The following is a 15,828-nucleotide window of genomic DNA, read 5'->3' on the forward strand; positions in this document are numbered from 1 at the left end:
TGACCTGCAAATCGACAATCTTTTTAAACACTGAAGAGATTACTGGAAATCCATCAAAGGCTTTCCTATGGCTTAAAATGTGTTGTGTCTCAGATAAATGGTTTTATATCATAAATAAAAAAAATTGTGCTTTATTAAAAATTAATAAATTTAAAGAAATGGAAGAAATACAAATAAATACAAGCATTCATAGAATAATTAGAGAAAATTGCACAAAAAAAATTATCTTTATTGTGATTAAAACGCATTATTCAGAAATCATGCGTTATTATCAATACTCAAGCGTTTATGGTGAGAACGAGTTGCATGACAGATAATATATACAAAATTAAGATGGGTTTATATGGTAGGGTTTGATTTCGGTGGAAGTTATTGTTAATACTTTGACATGAATTAATAATTCCAAATATCGGTATTGGTAGATATGGTGCTTCAATATCGGTACCATTTTTTTAATGATTATTGTACTCACTATCTCCGTACTTCATATACGACAGAATAAAAATAATAGAATTATAATTCAAGAAAATTGGTCAAAATTGTTAAAGGATTAATAAAATATGTGCAAAACTATTGACTTACTTTTTGCAGTTTGTCAAGAGTTGAAGCCATCTGCCATGGATGAAACTTGAATGTAGCTTCATGATTTTCGATAAAAATTCTTCTAATAATAATATAACGAAATAAAAAGCACAAGAAAAATGGCATTTAAAAGCAATTTAACTTATGCATTAATAACAATAGTCATGCATGTATATGTGCATTAATTAAATGATATTTTTCTGTTGAACTGTAATATTTTAAATAATCCTTGCGAAAAAAACAAGTTATTTTTAATACACATCTTTGGTATTAAAAGTAGATACAGTATAAAAATTATTTGACTCCATATTCCTAGACTGCATTCGTTTGAATACCATTGCCTGTGCATTTTTCTCAATCTAAAAGGCTCCAACTACTAATCTAAATCTCAAAATTCAAATGCCTTTTAAGTTTTCATGATACTTAAGACACTTTAGTCATTTTCTTGATTCATCAAATACATCTCATATTTTGTAATATAGTAGACGCCGTTTTTAGTGATCACCTTGGTTAAAAGACAAAAGTATTACGACAGTGGAATGATCACAGAAATGCAAATGTGGGTACACGTATATGACTTTAAAGAATGGAAATTTGCGCAATTTTTTTAAAATTTTAATTAATAAAAATTATACGAAATTCTGACTTTTTCCATTATAACTTCATAAAATATTCAACCACAATATTGATATTTAAAAAAATTCTCTTTTCAATAATGTAAATTTAGCCTTAAAATTTTTTTATCAAAATTTATTTAAATTTTGAAAATAATTTTATGTATACTTTATAATACATTTCGTTGTTATAATAACACTCAAATCATTTTCACAATTCCCTTTAACATTTCATCCCGAATTTTTCTACCGTTGCTGCTCATCAAAATAGAGATCCGCTTATTTTTTACATATTGAGCAATTTTTGTTTAAAACATGGTTCTAAAAAAATTCTTGAAATTTTGTTTATTTTTGATTAAAGTTTAACTACAGAAATAAGCAACGATGAAAAACTTTCTAATGTCGCTCATTTTTAAACTTTATTACTCTTCATATAGTGTTTTATATAGTTAAAATAAATTATCTTTTTCTTTTATTTGAAATTTACTTTTTGATTGGAGTACACGGATTTTTTTTTATTTGAATGAAAGAAATTTTCATTGAATAACTAGTCGTGTCAGACAACCAACTGGTTCCCCAGGATTGTTGATTATATTTGACTTCAGATAAATCGTTTATTAAATCCAGGATTGGTTCAGGATTTGACAAAATCGTTTGATATTAATGCCGCTTTATTTTAACTGTCTCACTTATCTGTTCATGAACCTTTCTAATGGAGACGACTGACGACTGTCATGATGTCTTGGCGCTATTAATAATGTCAACCTGCGTTTCGTCTACTTTATAAATTTCACAAAATCGTATAAAGTCTTTTTTTTTTTTTTTTTTTTTTTGTAAACTACAGAGATATCAAACAAATTACTTCTTTTTTAATTTTCAACAATGGAAGAAATGGAAGAAAATCCCGCGTTCAGATAATTGATAAAACAATAAAAACGGTTTGAACTTCATGGAAACAATATAATCTATTGTTGAAAATTAGGTTTTAAAAAAAATCTTTTTTAAAAATTGCCAAAATTTTCGCAAGAATATTAAATTGATTTAAAGACATTTTTTTTTCAACTTTAAAAATGATATAAAATTTAATTTATGTAATAATATTTTCGAAAACTACATCGGAAAACCCTCAGAATTCAGCTTAATTTTTAATTAATTAAAAGTAAAATATAATTTTAAAAAGCTCTCTCCAAGGTGTACATTCCCACCTTCCAAAGCATGTAAGTGCCAAATTTGGTAGATATACAGCTCAAACGGTCTAGCCTATAAAGTGCAAGAGACTTTCAATATTTGACGTTGTTTTATTTCATCCCGGAGAAGCAAGCATTATGTACAAGCAGTGGCGATAAACACACACACAATACAGAACGACACAGAGCGAAAAGAAGAAATGACGGAAAGCTGATGAAGATTTTATACCTGGTCTTATATAACATGAGATTTCTGACACGTGTCGTTTCTAATTGCAATTTCTTACACGTGTCGACCCTGACAAGAGAAACAGAGGGATCCTTTAGAAGAATCTGTTTACATCAGCGATTCTTTATGTCTTCACTTGGCACGAGGAACCGAAGATGCAGTCATTTTTACAAAGATACTTATCTATCAAAATTTGAAACTAAAAAATAGTTTTCTGAGGAAGCATTAATACTAAGTATTTAAAAGTATTAATAAGTATTTAAAATTTTTAGAACCAAAAATTTCAGGGAAACCATCTGATCACCAAAGACGACTTTTATATAATAAAATATAATTTCATCATTAAATATATTGTGATATTGTGACAATAATTTATTACGATAAAAGAAATTAAAGATATTGTCTTAGTTGCAATTATTCTTGGTTTTACTTCAGTTTTAGGAAAATTCTCAAGGAAATGGATTTTAATTTTGGTACAAAGTAAAATCACTTCATTTCGATTCTCGTCAAGCATAGCGTTTGATTTTAAAATTTGTTTAAATCGCTGTGAATCTAATTTGTATCTTTAAAAAAAATTTTTATAATTTTACACAATGCTATAATGCCTTTTCAACGTCAAAAAAATTAATAATTTTTTGTAATGAATAGAATGAATCAAGGCCAGTGCAAAAAAAAAAACATACAAATGAGAACAACGTGCTAACGTAGTATTCATTAAAAAAATTCCTTATAATTCCAAAGCTTTTATTTTATATATATTCTTGTTGCATTTTGAAAAAATCTAATGGCAACTACATTTGGGAGTAAGTGTAAAGTTAGGAGCGGCCACATCACCGGGAAATGACCTAATACGAGTTTCACGAACGTTAAGATTTACATAGAGATAAAACAATACACAGTTCTCGTTCGGATTACACCTTTATTTCTCAAAGAACCAATTATCAATGATTAAAACCACACAAATTAATTTCAGCAATTACTTTTAAAGGTATTGTGATCATATTCAGAACTGATTCATTGGAAACAATGATATTTAGTTTAGCTGTATTGATAAATTCCGGATGCATATGGTTAAGGAGAAATTGATAGTTTTTTTGAATATGCAAGTTAAGCTTACGAAGAACCGTTAGATTATGAAACATTTTGCATTTGCCTTTAACAGAAGTAAATTGAAACAGAATTTTTCAAGCCACGTGGTTAAAGCGAAATGAGAAAAAAATTAATAATTATTACAAAAGGACAATTTCTAATAAATAAAAAGAAATTTAATAAATCTAAAAAGTTCTGAAGAATTTCTAGCAAACCTCATCGATAAAATGTTGATGGAAGAGTTTAGAAAAAGTTTATTTGAAGTTGCGGGACAAAGTGACATTCGTATTCGTATTGTTTCACAATTCGTATTCGTATTGTTTCACAATTCGTATTCGTATTGTTTCACAATTCGTATTCGTATTGTGAAATCACAGCAGTGCATTTTTAAATTGAAATTCAAACCTTTTGGGGATAAATAAATCGTATGAAATTGTTTCAAGACCATTGGCAAGGTTTTTCAATCCATTTAGTTATTTTTTTCTAGAAAATATTGAGTGTTATTAACTCCTTAAACTGAAATGATGAATTCAACTCGTTATGAACTTTCTTGAGCTAAATGAAAATGGCGTGCTATATTCGCCAGAAATTATTGAAATTGGTGCTTTATATAAAAAGTTTTTTTATGGAAAAAAAATCCTAAATTTATATATTAATTCCTCTTTTTAAAAGTTAGAAAATTGCATTGTCTGCTTGAGCAGTGCTAACTGAAAATAAATTGCAGTTCAAAGAATTAGTATATTTATACTTAATTATTACGATTTTAAATACTTTTACATGAAAGTGATAAAATATTTTTAATGTATACTTTTCTGCGTAAAAAAGACAGATTTATTTAAAAATATTAAATTTGAAATTTACAATACAAATAAACTGTATACAAATATATAACTTTGTTGATTTCTGAAAATTATATTAATAGTGAAATTTAATTTCGTACAACAATATACAGCAAATTCTAAAATTTACAAAAAAAAAAAAAAAGAAAAGAAAGGTAACGTTGCAAAATAATTCCTGAATTTTAGAAAATTTAGGAAGCTATTTTTAAATTTGTATCATCATTTTGGTTACTTAAATTTCTACTTTCTCAGATGCATGATATTTTATACGCTTTTATTTAGCTTTAATTTCTTTCATGTAAGTAAATTCCATATTAAGGATATCCCATAAAAGGATGATGAAAATTTGTAATTATTTTCCATTCACTTCTTCCTGTACTAGAATCTGAATTTTTTTTTATCATCAAGATGATATTCAATATTTTAATATAGCTAGAATTTTTAATTCTATATTCTATTCGTCTTTTAATTAAATTTTGATTCCATATGGGTAGCGCCATCTGGTAGTGAGTATGAAAAAAACTGATTACCAGATTCCATAAAATATATAATCAGCAGGAGTGAGCTCCTCAAAACTTTCTCGCATACTCTCTAATAAATTTGTCATGCCAGATAACGCCTTGCATTGGTATTGGCGTATAATAGTTACGAAATATTAACTTTTGGCGTGAATTTAGCATTTTTACTGAATCTGACGTGTCATCCTTGGCGATTTTTTTGACGATTAATCCTTGGCATTCAGTGAATAGTATCATTGGAACAAAGATTTGACTCAAAAATGCATTTGTAATCATAAAATCCCATACTTAATTTGATATATTTAAAGTATTGCGCTTTTGAATTATCGCGTGTACATGTTTCTGAAAGTACAGACAGCACAGACAGTCAACCCGTCGTTGGCTCAAATTTGCTCAAATTTGTATAGGTGGTTATTCTGTAGATGTTAAATAGATATACTGAAACTTATTCATCTAGCTCTCTTCGTTTTGTAGTTATCGCGTTAAATTATATTCGAACAGCCGGAATTCTTCTGAACCGAATTTTACTCAAATATTGATAGAGATATGCGAATTCGATGTAAAGGTCGTGCACCAAATTTCAACCGTCTAGCTCAAAGCATATTTGAGTTATCTTTGTCACAGATAGACAGACGGAAATTTTTTGGATATGTGTTTTCCAAACTCGGGGGGGGGGGTCTAAAACGAGAAGATTTGTCAAAATTTCGAGCTCGAATTTTTTGACGATTACTATATTTTTTCTATATTTCGTATACGACAGAGTAATAATAAATTATGAAATATATTAATATGAATGTAATTTAAATTTCAATTTACTAAAGAGTTTTTCAATCAACAATGTATGCTTTTACGATTTACTTATGTTCAATTCTTTAGTATATTAATAAAAACGTGTGTTTTTTTAACATCGTTAAATATAAATTGTAACTCATTTATACTCTTAGAAAGGGACAATAGTAACAATATTTTCTGCTCCAAAACAATTTAATAATCTCTTGCATTTATTCAAAACAGATCATTCTATAACAAATACTGCAGCTTTGTTATCTTATATTATTCGGGTCTATGAATAAATTCTCTCTGATCTACTACATACATCATTATTCAATTACTTTATACAAAGTATCAAATTTCAATTTGAAAAATATACATAAAAAAATTGTATAAAAGCTAGTCCTTTTGCAGGAAATTTCACTTAAAACAAGCCAATTCTCATCTAAAATAAAAACTATTACATTAAAAAAAAAACCTAAAATGTAAATAAAATAATTTAGACACTTACAATTTTTCAGCAACAATTTTAACAATGTAGTTTGACACTTTAACTCCCTCCTTATCCATACAATTCGAGTTTCTCTTTCTTAAGCTTGGTACTCAAGCCACCTTAAGTCTTATGAGAGAGGATGATGCACGGATAGAAAAGGGTCTACTGCCCTAATTTCTAAAGAAATTCCTTCTTTCGTCTTTAGCAATATATTTTAAGAGAGAGAGGAAAAATAAAACAAGAAAAATTGCAGTAACTGATCACCATGGTGATGACAAGCCGCAGAAACTGTTCCGATAGAGCGTAAAATCTTATCTTTACCGGTATTTGGGGCCGTTCGTTTGATTGCTTGATCTTTTTTGTAAAAGCATGTCACGCTACAAAAAGTTCATTTATTTTTAACATTTTACTTACATCGATAAAAATATCTGCTCATTGAATTGTCCAATTTCTTTTGATCTGCGATTATAGCTAATTTCGAATAACGTGAACTTTTTAATATGAATCAATAATATTGTAATAAATTTAATTCATTCAAAAGAATCAGCTGATGCCTTACATAAATATGCATATATACTAGCCGCCTTTGACGACCAGTTAGTTCGCCAGAAATATTGGACGTCTTGAATTTAAAATAAATTTCTGAAATACTTCAATTTATTTTGATCGATTAGAGCTAATTTCGAGTGCAACGTGAATTTTTCATACATTTAAGGCTTGATTTTTAATATGAAGCAATAATGGTATAATAAATTTAATTCATTTAAAAGAGCTAACTGATGCTTTACATAAATATACATATATATACTAGCCGCCTTTGGCAACCAACTAGTTCGCCAGAAATATTGAATGTATTAAATTTGCAGTAAATTTCTGAAATAGTTCAATTTCTTTTGATCTGTGATTATAGTCAATTTCGAGTGTAACTTGAGCTTTCCATGCATTTAAGACTAGATTTTTAATACGAAACAATTATAGTGCAAAAAATTTAATTCATTAAAGAGAGCTAACTGATGCCTTGCATAAATACATACATACATACATATATATATATATATATATATATATATATATATATATATATATATATATATATAAGCTGCCGTTGGGAAGCAGTTAGTTCGCCAAAGATATTAGATGTCTTGAATTTGAAATAAATCTCTTATCTGATGTTTAACAATTAATTGTGATAAACATTAAAACCATGCTATTAACATTATACATATTCTGATTGTTAGGTACATAAAGCTTTCTAATGGAGTTGAACCTACATTGATGCCTTCCTAATGAAGGCCTTCATTCTAAGGGCATCAAAGTATCATTAAAAACATAACTATACGAGCAATCTATTTTCTAACTGTATGATTTTTGCTATTTTGTAACTTCATTTTGTTATTCCTCGTGTAAACTGACCAGAAAACAGAAGAGTCTTCTTTGAATTTCAATAATATAAGAAAATCACATGATTAATTATTAGATGAAATAATGGAAAATGGTGTGGATTTTACTGCAACAGCAAAAATTATTAAAAAGTTAATTTTAAAATGATGTAAAAAAAATTATTATGTGCATCGTGGTGTCATTATGTTTTCAGATATTATTGAGGGAAAGTGTCAAAATCCAGCTAAATTTTTATTAAATTATCAAAAGAAAATCCCATGGAGGTGCACATTCTCACCCACCAAATTAATTTGTGCTAATTCATTGGCTTTAAATAAAATAACCTGGCTTACAGAACGCCAAAGACCCACATACATCCTCTTTTATTGCTAGTAGAGATATATACAGTATGTTCACTTTAATCTAAGTCCAACAGTTAAATTTAAATCGTTTGGGAATGAATATACACTTCTTGTTGACAATATGCTCTAAATGACACACAAAATTATATTTTATGTTGTACTGGTTAAAATGCATTGCTAAAAAAAATTACAAAATCTAAATTCTTTTCAATCCTCCCCATCTGTATTTATTAAAATATTTTTGAAAAAACATTCTAAATAAAATTTAAAAAAATTAAAATCTATTCATCTGCAACTAACACCAAAAGAGTTCTGAAGATTTGAATTTCTTATTTCAACCCAATCAAAGGCCATCTCGGAACGATTGTCTTCGAGGCGACTAATAAAATTGTAAAAATTCATCTAAAATAATGTAAAAAGCTTCATAACTCAGGCAGTCTTAGTTAAAAAAAACTGCAACTTTTTTTCTTATTTAAAATATTAATGTGTCTAAAATATTTTATTACATCTGGTTATTTTAAATTTAATTCTTTTAAACATAATGTGTATATAATATATTCTGTCAAATGGAAGTAGATTCATATCTCTTATGGTTTAGAAATCAGCTCTGCACATATATAGAAACAAATATATAAATAGATTATAAGCTGATATACCTGGTGTTGCTTGATTAAAAATATTTTTATGTTTAAATACTTTTTCCATTTTTAATTTAATAAAAATATGTTGGCGAGTTTTGCTTACCCTTCCCTATGACATCTGACCCTTCACACAAAAGATAAATCTCTCTCTCCCTCTCCTTTTTTTGGAGGAGGGGGAAGAGGGAGGCACCATTCTTTGAACCACCTAAGACCATTTTTTCCTCATAATTACTTATAGAATGCCAACAGAAGTGCCTTCATATCATGATTTTTATTTGCCATGATACAAATTTCCATACACTTTGGGGTGCTTCTGTGCCCAACAGAAAAACATTGCATTGTGTTCTATAATTTTTCAACCTATGCCTTCTTCCTTTGGCAGCAATGAATTTGGTAACCTTCAGTGACCTTACACACTCATTAGGGTCATTTAAAAATTTCAGAATTTAAATGACCATTAAATAGAGAGTTCATTTTTATAAATTAAACTAAAAACATTAAATTGATGTGCGAGCAGATTAAAAAATCAGCAAGCTATGAAATTAAAGTAGAAGTTAATATTCTGTTATCTGTTAATGTTGAAAGAAAACAAATTTTTCTCATAACTTAATGGCAAAAATGCATGAGTGAAGAATTTGATGAAACAAGGTTAGTTCAAATTTAATTACAATAATAAAAAGTATTATTACAAATTGTGTTTTAAGACAGAAAAATTCATTTAAATTAATGGAAAAACCTTATGGAATTAGTATCATTAAAAAGGTAATTGTTTGCTATGGCATAAAAATTTTCATTTTTACGAGAAACTACATCGAAAGTTACAGGCGAAATAAATTATGAAATTACAGAAAGTTGGCTTAATTTTTATTATATATTACAAGGATCAATATAGAAATGAATCCGAGAATCACACGTGCAATTTATCTGTTACAACTATTCACTGGTTAGGATTCTTGTGACACACAGACCTGCTTTATATTACCAATCAGTACAAGGGGAATAAAGAATGCAACATAAAATACAGTCGTTTCATTAAGTATATTGATAATTTAAAAATAATTGGATTATTAATATATTAAAACCATATTATCTAATAGTGAAACATACACTTGATAAGATTTAAAACAAGTTTATTGAGTTATTGAAGAAAATAGTTTATAATCAGTGCTGAAAAGTAGATTTCTTTACAAAAATCTATATCCTCAGAAGTGATACCTAAAAGAATTTTTTCTAACAAGATCACAAATATTAAAATATTGCATATAATATATTAAAATAGCATGCAAAATAACTATCCTATAATCAACAAAATATTAACTTCATTTAAAAGAAGATAAAACTTGTGGCAGATTTTCTTCGGCATTACTTTAGAAATCATTTCATATTAATTGCTAAAATCACAAAAAGCATGGCAAAGACAATATTTTGTGAAGAATTCGTAAACATTATCTTTGGGACATAGCAATATATTTTATAGAATTTATTGAATTAAATTTATTTGTTAAAAAAAAGCATGCTATACCAATGGCACTTCCAAAGCATATTAGAATATTGTTTTCATTCAAATATTCAGATGTAAACAAAGACAAAAAAATATAATCTCATAAACAATATATTGTTTAGGAATGTCTTAGAGAAGAAAAAACATAATTTTGTTCAAGATGTTTGTTTCGGAATGACAGTACCAACAAAAATAACAGTGCAGAAACATAAATAAAATATTCTATTTCAATAGGAAAAAAAATCAGACTGAACGTCTTAACACCAGGAGAAGAACGGAGATTTGCTTTGGAAAGTCTGTGTAAAATTATCACTTCCTCCTCTTGAACGTCCTTTATCTCTTCCTCTGCTTCTCTGAATCAAAACTGCAGGCATCTGAACCAACTGGAGAGGAGACTTTGCATCTTTCAAGGCTTGAGTCAAATTCAGGATCTGGCCTCGCAAAACAGACATTTGCTTCTCAAAAATATTTCTATCAAATCCTCTATCCATCTTGAATAATTCAAAAAGATCATTGCAAAGCTCCTGGACAAAATTCATGTCAGAGAGCTGTGGCAAAACTAAATCTCTGGTTTCTGAAGAGAAGGGTATTCTTGCCATGGGCAACCACGCCCAATGAAAAGGATAAGCCCTCCAAGAATCGGGATGCTTAAAAGGAAAAGCTAATCCATTATCAATTGCTGCAATCTTAATCTCGCCTTTGTCATTTTCATTGGATGGATCAGGTTTTTGGTATTTAATGAGCCAATTATCATTACCTCGGTCAGTATTTCTAATAATGTAATCTAACACGACAAGCCTTTCGAACTGAGAATGGAATTGTTTCTGCAAGTGTTCTGGAAGGGGATCTGAATCAAATATTCGCAACCACTGATCGGCATTAAGATACCCATCGACAAAGAGTTGAAATGATCCAACCTTTGGAGGCAGTCCAATTCGATTGAAGTGACAGCGGTATCTTGGGAACTTCTCAATTATATTTCTTTTAGTCCGGGATTTGGCTCTGTCTAGAGTAGAATAATTGAAAGATTCACCGACTAGATGCACAACTTTGGTTTTGGGGACTATATTCAGCTGAAGCTTCTGATCTACTAGGGAAGCTCCAGCTTCCGAGAGATATCCCTGGTTCGGTACTAGACAACTACGTCCAAAGCAGCACGGACAACAAATCTTGTGCATCCATTTCGTCCATTTGGGGTTGAGTCGTCCATAAGGTTCTTCATCTTTAGGTTTAAATACTCCAATCTTCTTATTGTTAATGTTTTTAACAAAGTAACTTCCACTCGAGCCCTGGTAAATGCGCTCAGGTATCACCCCATGAACAATAGCATGTTCAGCTTCCCGAACGATAGCAGAGAATTGAAGGTCCTCGGGGAAGCAGTTGATACTACAGCAAGGTTCGGAATCCATTTGATTTATTAATGGTTCACTTTCATGTGTACTATCAGAAGCACTGGATGCATTTAAAGGGCACAAAGCTATATCAGGCAAGCAGTCATTGAGTGTTCCTGAAGATGGCATATCTGAAAAAAGAAAAAAAAAAAAAAAAGAAAAATGCAAAATTAATTTGCGAGCAAATTATAAAAATTAATGCATACACTTTTAATGGTAGAGGTCAATACCAAAGCTAAATTTTTAATTATGCAATATCTTTCTCAATTTTTTCCCCATAAAGCAAAATAATTCACATTCATATCAGAATGCTTGCCTAGTCACTACACTAATCTTGCTTTTCACTTAAACAACCTAGCTTTGTATATTTCTTACAAACCCAATAGAAATTCTAAAAAGACTTCAGCAATTATCCCTAACTCTCCTACCTATATGTTGTTATATTACCTGTTAGGTATATGAATAAATAAAATGTAATTTATGCATAATAATCAGATTATACAAAAAATAGAAATATACTTAATTAAATCTAGAATTTTCAGTTTAAAAAGAAAATATCAAACATAACAGCCTGCCCAAAACCAGCCGAGTTCCGGATTTTATTCATAGTCATTTTTTTTTACATAAAAATTTTTATTTTACAATCATTGAAATAATATATTGTGTTCAATATGATAAGTTACAATAATATTATAAAATTACTGTAATATTGTACAATTCAATTTACTTTCAATGAGCAGAATTCATTGTATTATTCTCTTAAAGGTTCCATATGGAAAACCACAAAATAAAGCAGAATCCTCATTTATTCTAATTTAATATGCAGCCTTTGATTAAGAAATTTTCAGTTTCATAAGCTATCTTAAATGATAAGATTATAATTGATAAATTGAAGTTTCAAATTTTTCTAATATCTCATTATTATTACTTCCAATACGAAATATTTTTCAATGGCTATTCATTAACAAATATTCATAGTATTTATAAACTAATCAATAACTGAAAATTATTTTTAAATTATTACTTCAACGCCATAGAATTTCAAAAAAATTTATGTTAACAAAACAAATAATATGATAAAGCAATTTTCAAAATTAAAAATTTAGACTTAAAATAAGATCAAGTATTAATTTACAAAATTATACACACAAGATATAAATATCATATCTCAAATCATAGCACTGCACTTTTTTTAATAAGAATTATATAATTGTATGTAAAAGTATTATAACTATTGTATACTTAATGACTTGTTAACATTGTTTTCATAAAGAAATTCATTTCACCAGTTTTAATATAAGACCAATTTAATTTCATAACAGGCAATTCAAAATAGAAACTTGATCAAACAGTACAGAAAAATTTTTTTCTTCATAAGCAGACTGAAACAAAATTTTATATATAAGCATAATTATAGCATTTCAAATGCATTACCACTAAAAAAACACCAACAGTGATCATCTGACTAAATTGTTCAAAACTATAATTTGATTATTTAAAATAAGGATTTCAACTAGTATTAATGATAAATCAGCAGATTTATAAAATATATCTTATTATAATAAAAAAAAAAATAATAAAAACTAGTCCTTCTACAACAAAGCCTTCAATTAAATAAAGATTTCATTTGAAATTTTGCTTGAATATCAAATACCACAAGTAATGTCCGCGATTAAATTTGGAGAATTACAATATTTATACTTTCCTTTTTAATAACTGATTTGTTTAGTACAACTGACAAGAATTTTGATGCAAGCTTTGACTAAATACTTAAAATATTCAATTAAAGTCTCAAAAACAAATATGAACAGGTAATATAGAGGAAGTGAATGGTTCACAAAAAGTAGACTTTTTGTAAGCTATTCTGCATATTCAATAAATTATCTTTAAAATCTTCATTCCTAAAGTCTTGAAAGGGAGTATTAGATTCAAATTCCACGCTAATATTGTTAATTGAGAAAATCTTAATCAACCTATATTTGAATATATTCTATTCTTTGTTATAACATCATCCATATAATTAATGTCTGCATAATGTATTTGTTCCAAAACAAATTTTGAGATAAATAATAAAGCAATATTTCATAAATTCAAAATTTTGGTATTCAAATCAGTCAGTTGATATGTAGACAAATATTTAGTTACATGCATACTGAAAAATAAAATAAACTCCTGGCAAAAAAAAAAAGAAAAAAAAATAGAAGGTATAGAAAAAAAATATAGGTATAGAAAAAAAAAACAATTAAAAACATTAAATAATTTTTGCTGTTTCATTTATATCGAATCACTTTCAAGAATAGAATATTTTAGTTAGAACATTAAAAACTAAAAGAACGTATTCAAACAGCATTATAAAAATTTTTTAAAGTTTTTAGCAGTTTTGAATATTAATTCAACACATAAATATAGTTCCTAAAGTATATTCTACACATTAAAATTCTAATTAAAGGAAAAGAACCTTTAAAAAACTGCTGCTAAGAAAATAATATTTAAATTTTTCAAACCTTCAATATCCATATTAAAAAATTAACTGTGAAAAAATTAAGGAAACTAAATTTAAACCCAATAAATAATGCCGAAATTTGCAAGAAAATGATCAAAAATTTAATAACGTATCCAATAACCCAGGTGCAAGACTCTTTCTATTACAAAAGAAATACAACTAGCAAGATAAACTTTTATCAGAACAACGACAATGCAAAAAACTGCTTAGATAAAAATTGATTACATGTTCAAAGATATTACACACGGTTGACATTTACTACATACTGTTATTGAGAATAACTAAACCTGGCACAAAGCATTCTAATAATATAATGTACACATATAAAGGATATTATAAGTTAAAGATTATGCACTTTTATGCCCACATCAAAAACTGCAGTTAAAAACAGTTTCTGACAGCTCAATTCCAAAATATAAGCTTCAGTTTATGTGGGAAAAACAACTAATTTTAAATTAATTCAACTTTTGTTTTATTATAATATTTGCTACAAATTAAACTAATACACAAGCATAACAAATTTATGTAAATTTAAGTTATTGTTTATCACAGATTAAAATATAACCAGTAAATATTTTTTATACAAAATATAATAAGTTAACCTTTTATCACTTTTTATTCTAGTTTGCCTTTGTAAGGAAAGGATCTTCCTTTAACTGTTATTATTTCAAATTTTTCTAATCGGATCAAGATCTGAAACATACGATTTTTAACTAATACCTAAAAATTTTTTGACATTTTCCTTTCAACATTAATAATAAAATTATTAACAGTCACACGAATCATTTGTTAATTAGTAACCAATCAATAATTAACTAAAATTTTGTCTAACGAAAAAAAAATTAATAGCTTACTTAATAATACTACACAAAACACGACCATAAAACTCAACTACAATCCAAACTGTTAATTTCAAATGATTATTAGTTTCAAAAATACATTACATGCAGCAATGATTACGCGTCAACAACTAAAAGACAAATAATTAGACGTCTCTTTAATCTCATAAAACTGAATCACCAACCAACAAATAAACAACTGAAGATTAGGTATTCCCTCTTGTGAATGGTAATCTAACAAGCGATAGGCCCCTATCAGCCGGATTTGATTTCTTTTCGGTGTACGCTTACACAATAGAAATGAAACTAATAGGATTAGGAAACCTTTTTAACTCTACTATACAAACTGATCATATGGTATCCTATATACATGGAAATTAATGGCAATAAGAACATTTGTTGAAAAATAATAATTTGATAGCAATAATAATCAGTTGATATTACTCACAATACAATCAAAAATTACAGATTCATAATAATTCAATTAAAAAAATCTTCTAGTCTCATGACACATACGTTCTATCTGAAGAGACACTGGCAACTATAGATTAGGTCAGGTGATTTATTTCTTTTTTTCTTGGTTTCTTTTTCAAATTATTAAGGATATCAAACTCAGTGTATTGAATAACACTGATAATCACATAGAATTTGACATGTGTAAATACTAAAAAGTCACTTATTAATTAAGAAAAATGAAACATCTTGACAAAATTTACATATTAATAAATTAAGCAATAACGGGAATAAAAGTTGTAGTAGATGAAAATTAATGTTCGTTCATCATAATTTTAGACAGGATGTGTATTGTTGATGACGACAAAAATGTGGAACTTACGTCACAACTGCATTGCTATGACATCATTTTGAATGTTACGTGGGAAATTATACA

The 15,828-nt window shown here is 27.8% G+C and overlaps 3 protein-coding genes across 8 annotated transcripts in view; 1 reads left to right on the top strand and 2 right to left on the bottom strand.

Annotated features, from left to right (window-relative positions):
• Window positions 1–6,558, bottom strand: part of LOC129980927 (ankyrin repeat domain-containing protein 31-like) — a 35,754-nt gene extending 29,196 nt beyond the window's left edge. Inside the window, exons 1-2 of the mRNA XM_056091420.1 lie at window positions 6,341–6,558; window positions 583–664 (exon numbers count right to left, since the gene is read on the bottom strand). Of these exons, the coding sequence (XP_055947395.1) occupies window positions 583–664; window positions 6,341–6,399 (141 nt within the window). The 5' untranslated portion in view covers window positions 6,400–6,558. The remainder of the gene's footprint in view (window positions 1–582; window positions 665–6,340) is intronic.
• The window catches only part of LOC129980928 (U3 small nucleolar RNA-associated protein 6 homolog), a 56,591-nt gene that overhangs the window by 17,713 nt on the left and 23,050 nt on the right, over window positions 1–15,828 (top strand). The gene's annotated exons all lie outside the window — the stretch shown is intronic.
• On the bottom strand, window positions 9,553–15,663 carry LOC129980930 (phosphatidylinositol 4-kinase type 2-beta-like). 6 transcript variants are annotated; one of them, XM_056091428.1, is made up of 2 exons: window positions 15,456–15,663; window positions 9,553–11,728 (listed from the first exon to the last, which is right to left on the bottom strand). In XM_056091428.1, the coding sequence occupies exon 2, from the start codon at window positions 11,724–11,726 to the stop codon at window positions 10,464–10,466; it is 1,263 nt and encodes a 420-aa protein (XP_055947403.1). In that variant the 5' UTR covers window positions 11,727–11,728; window positions 15,456–15,663; the 3' UTR covers window positions 9,553–10,463. The 6 variants fall into 6 exon arrangements, with proteins under 6 accessions (XP_055947403.1, XP_055947402.1, XP_055947404.1 ...); XM_056091427.1 differs by having other exon boundaries at window positions 15,388–15,663; XM_056091429.1 differs by lacking the exon at window positions 15,456–15,663 and adding an exon at window positions 15,125–15,319.

This window comes from Argiope bruennichi, chromosome 8, assembly GCF_947563725.1.
Source record: "Argiope bruennichi chromosome 8, qqArgBrue1.1, whole genome shotgun sequence".
Taxonomy (NCBI): domain Eukaryota; kingdom Metazoa; phylum Arthropoda; class Arachnida; order Araneae; family Araneidae; genus Argiope; species Argiope bruennichi.

Bases quoted from the DNA above. Each gene is read 5' to 3' on its own strand.
- LOC129980930 (XM_056091425.1), bottom strand. From the start codon at position 14,982: ATGGTCGTGTTTTGTGTAGTATTATTAA. The intron at 11,729-14,954 runs GTAAGCTATTAA...TTCTTTTTTCAG, and splicing joins GTTTTGTGTAGTATTATTAA to ATATGCCATCTTCAGGAACA.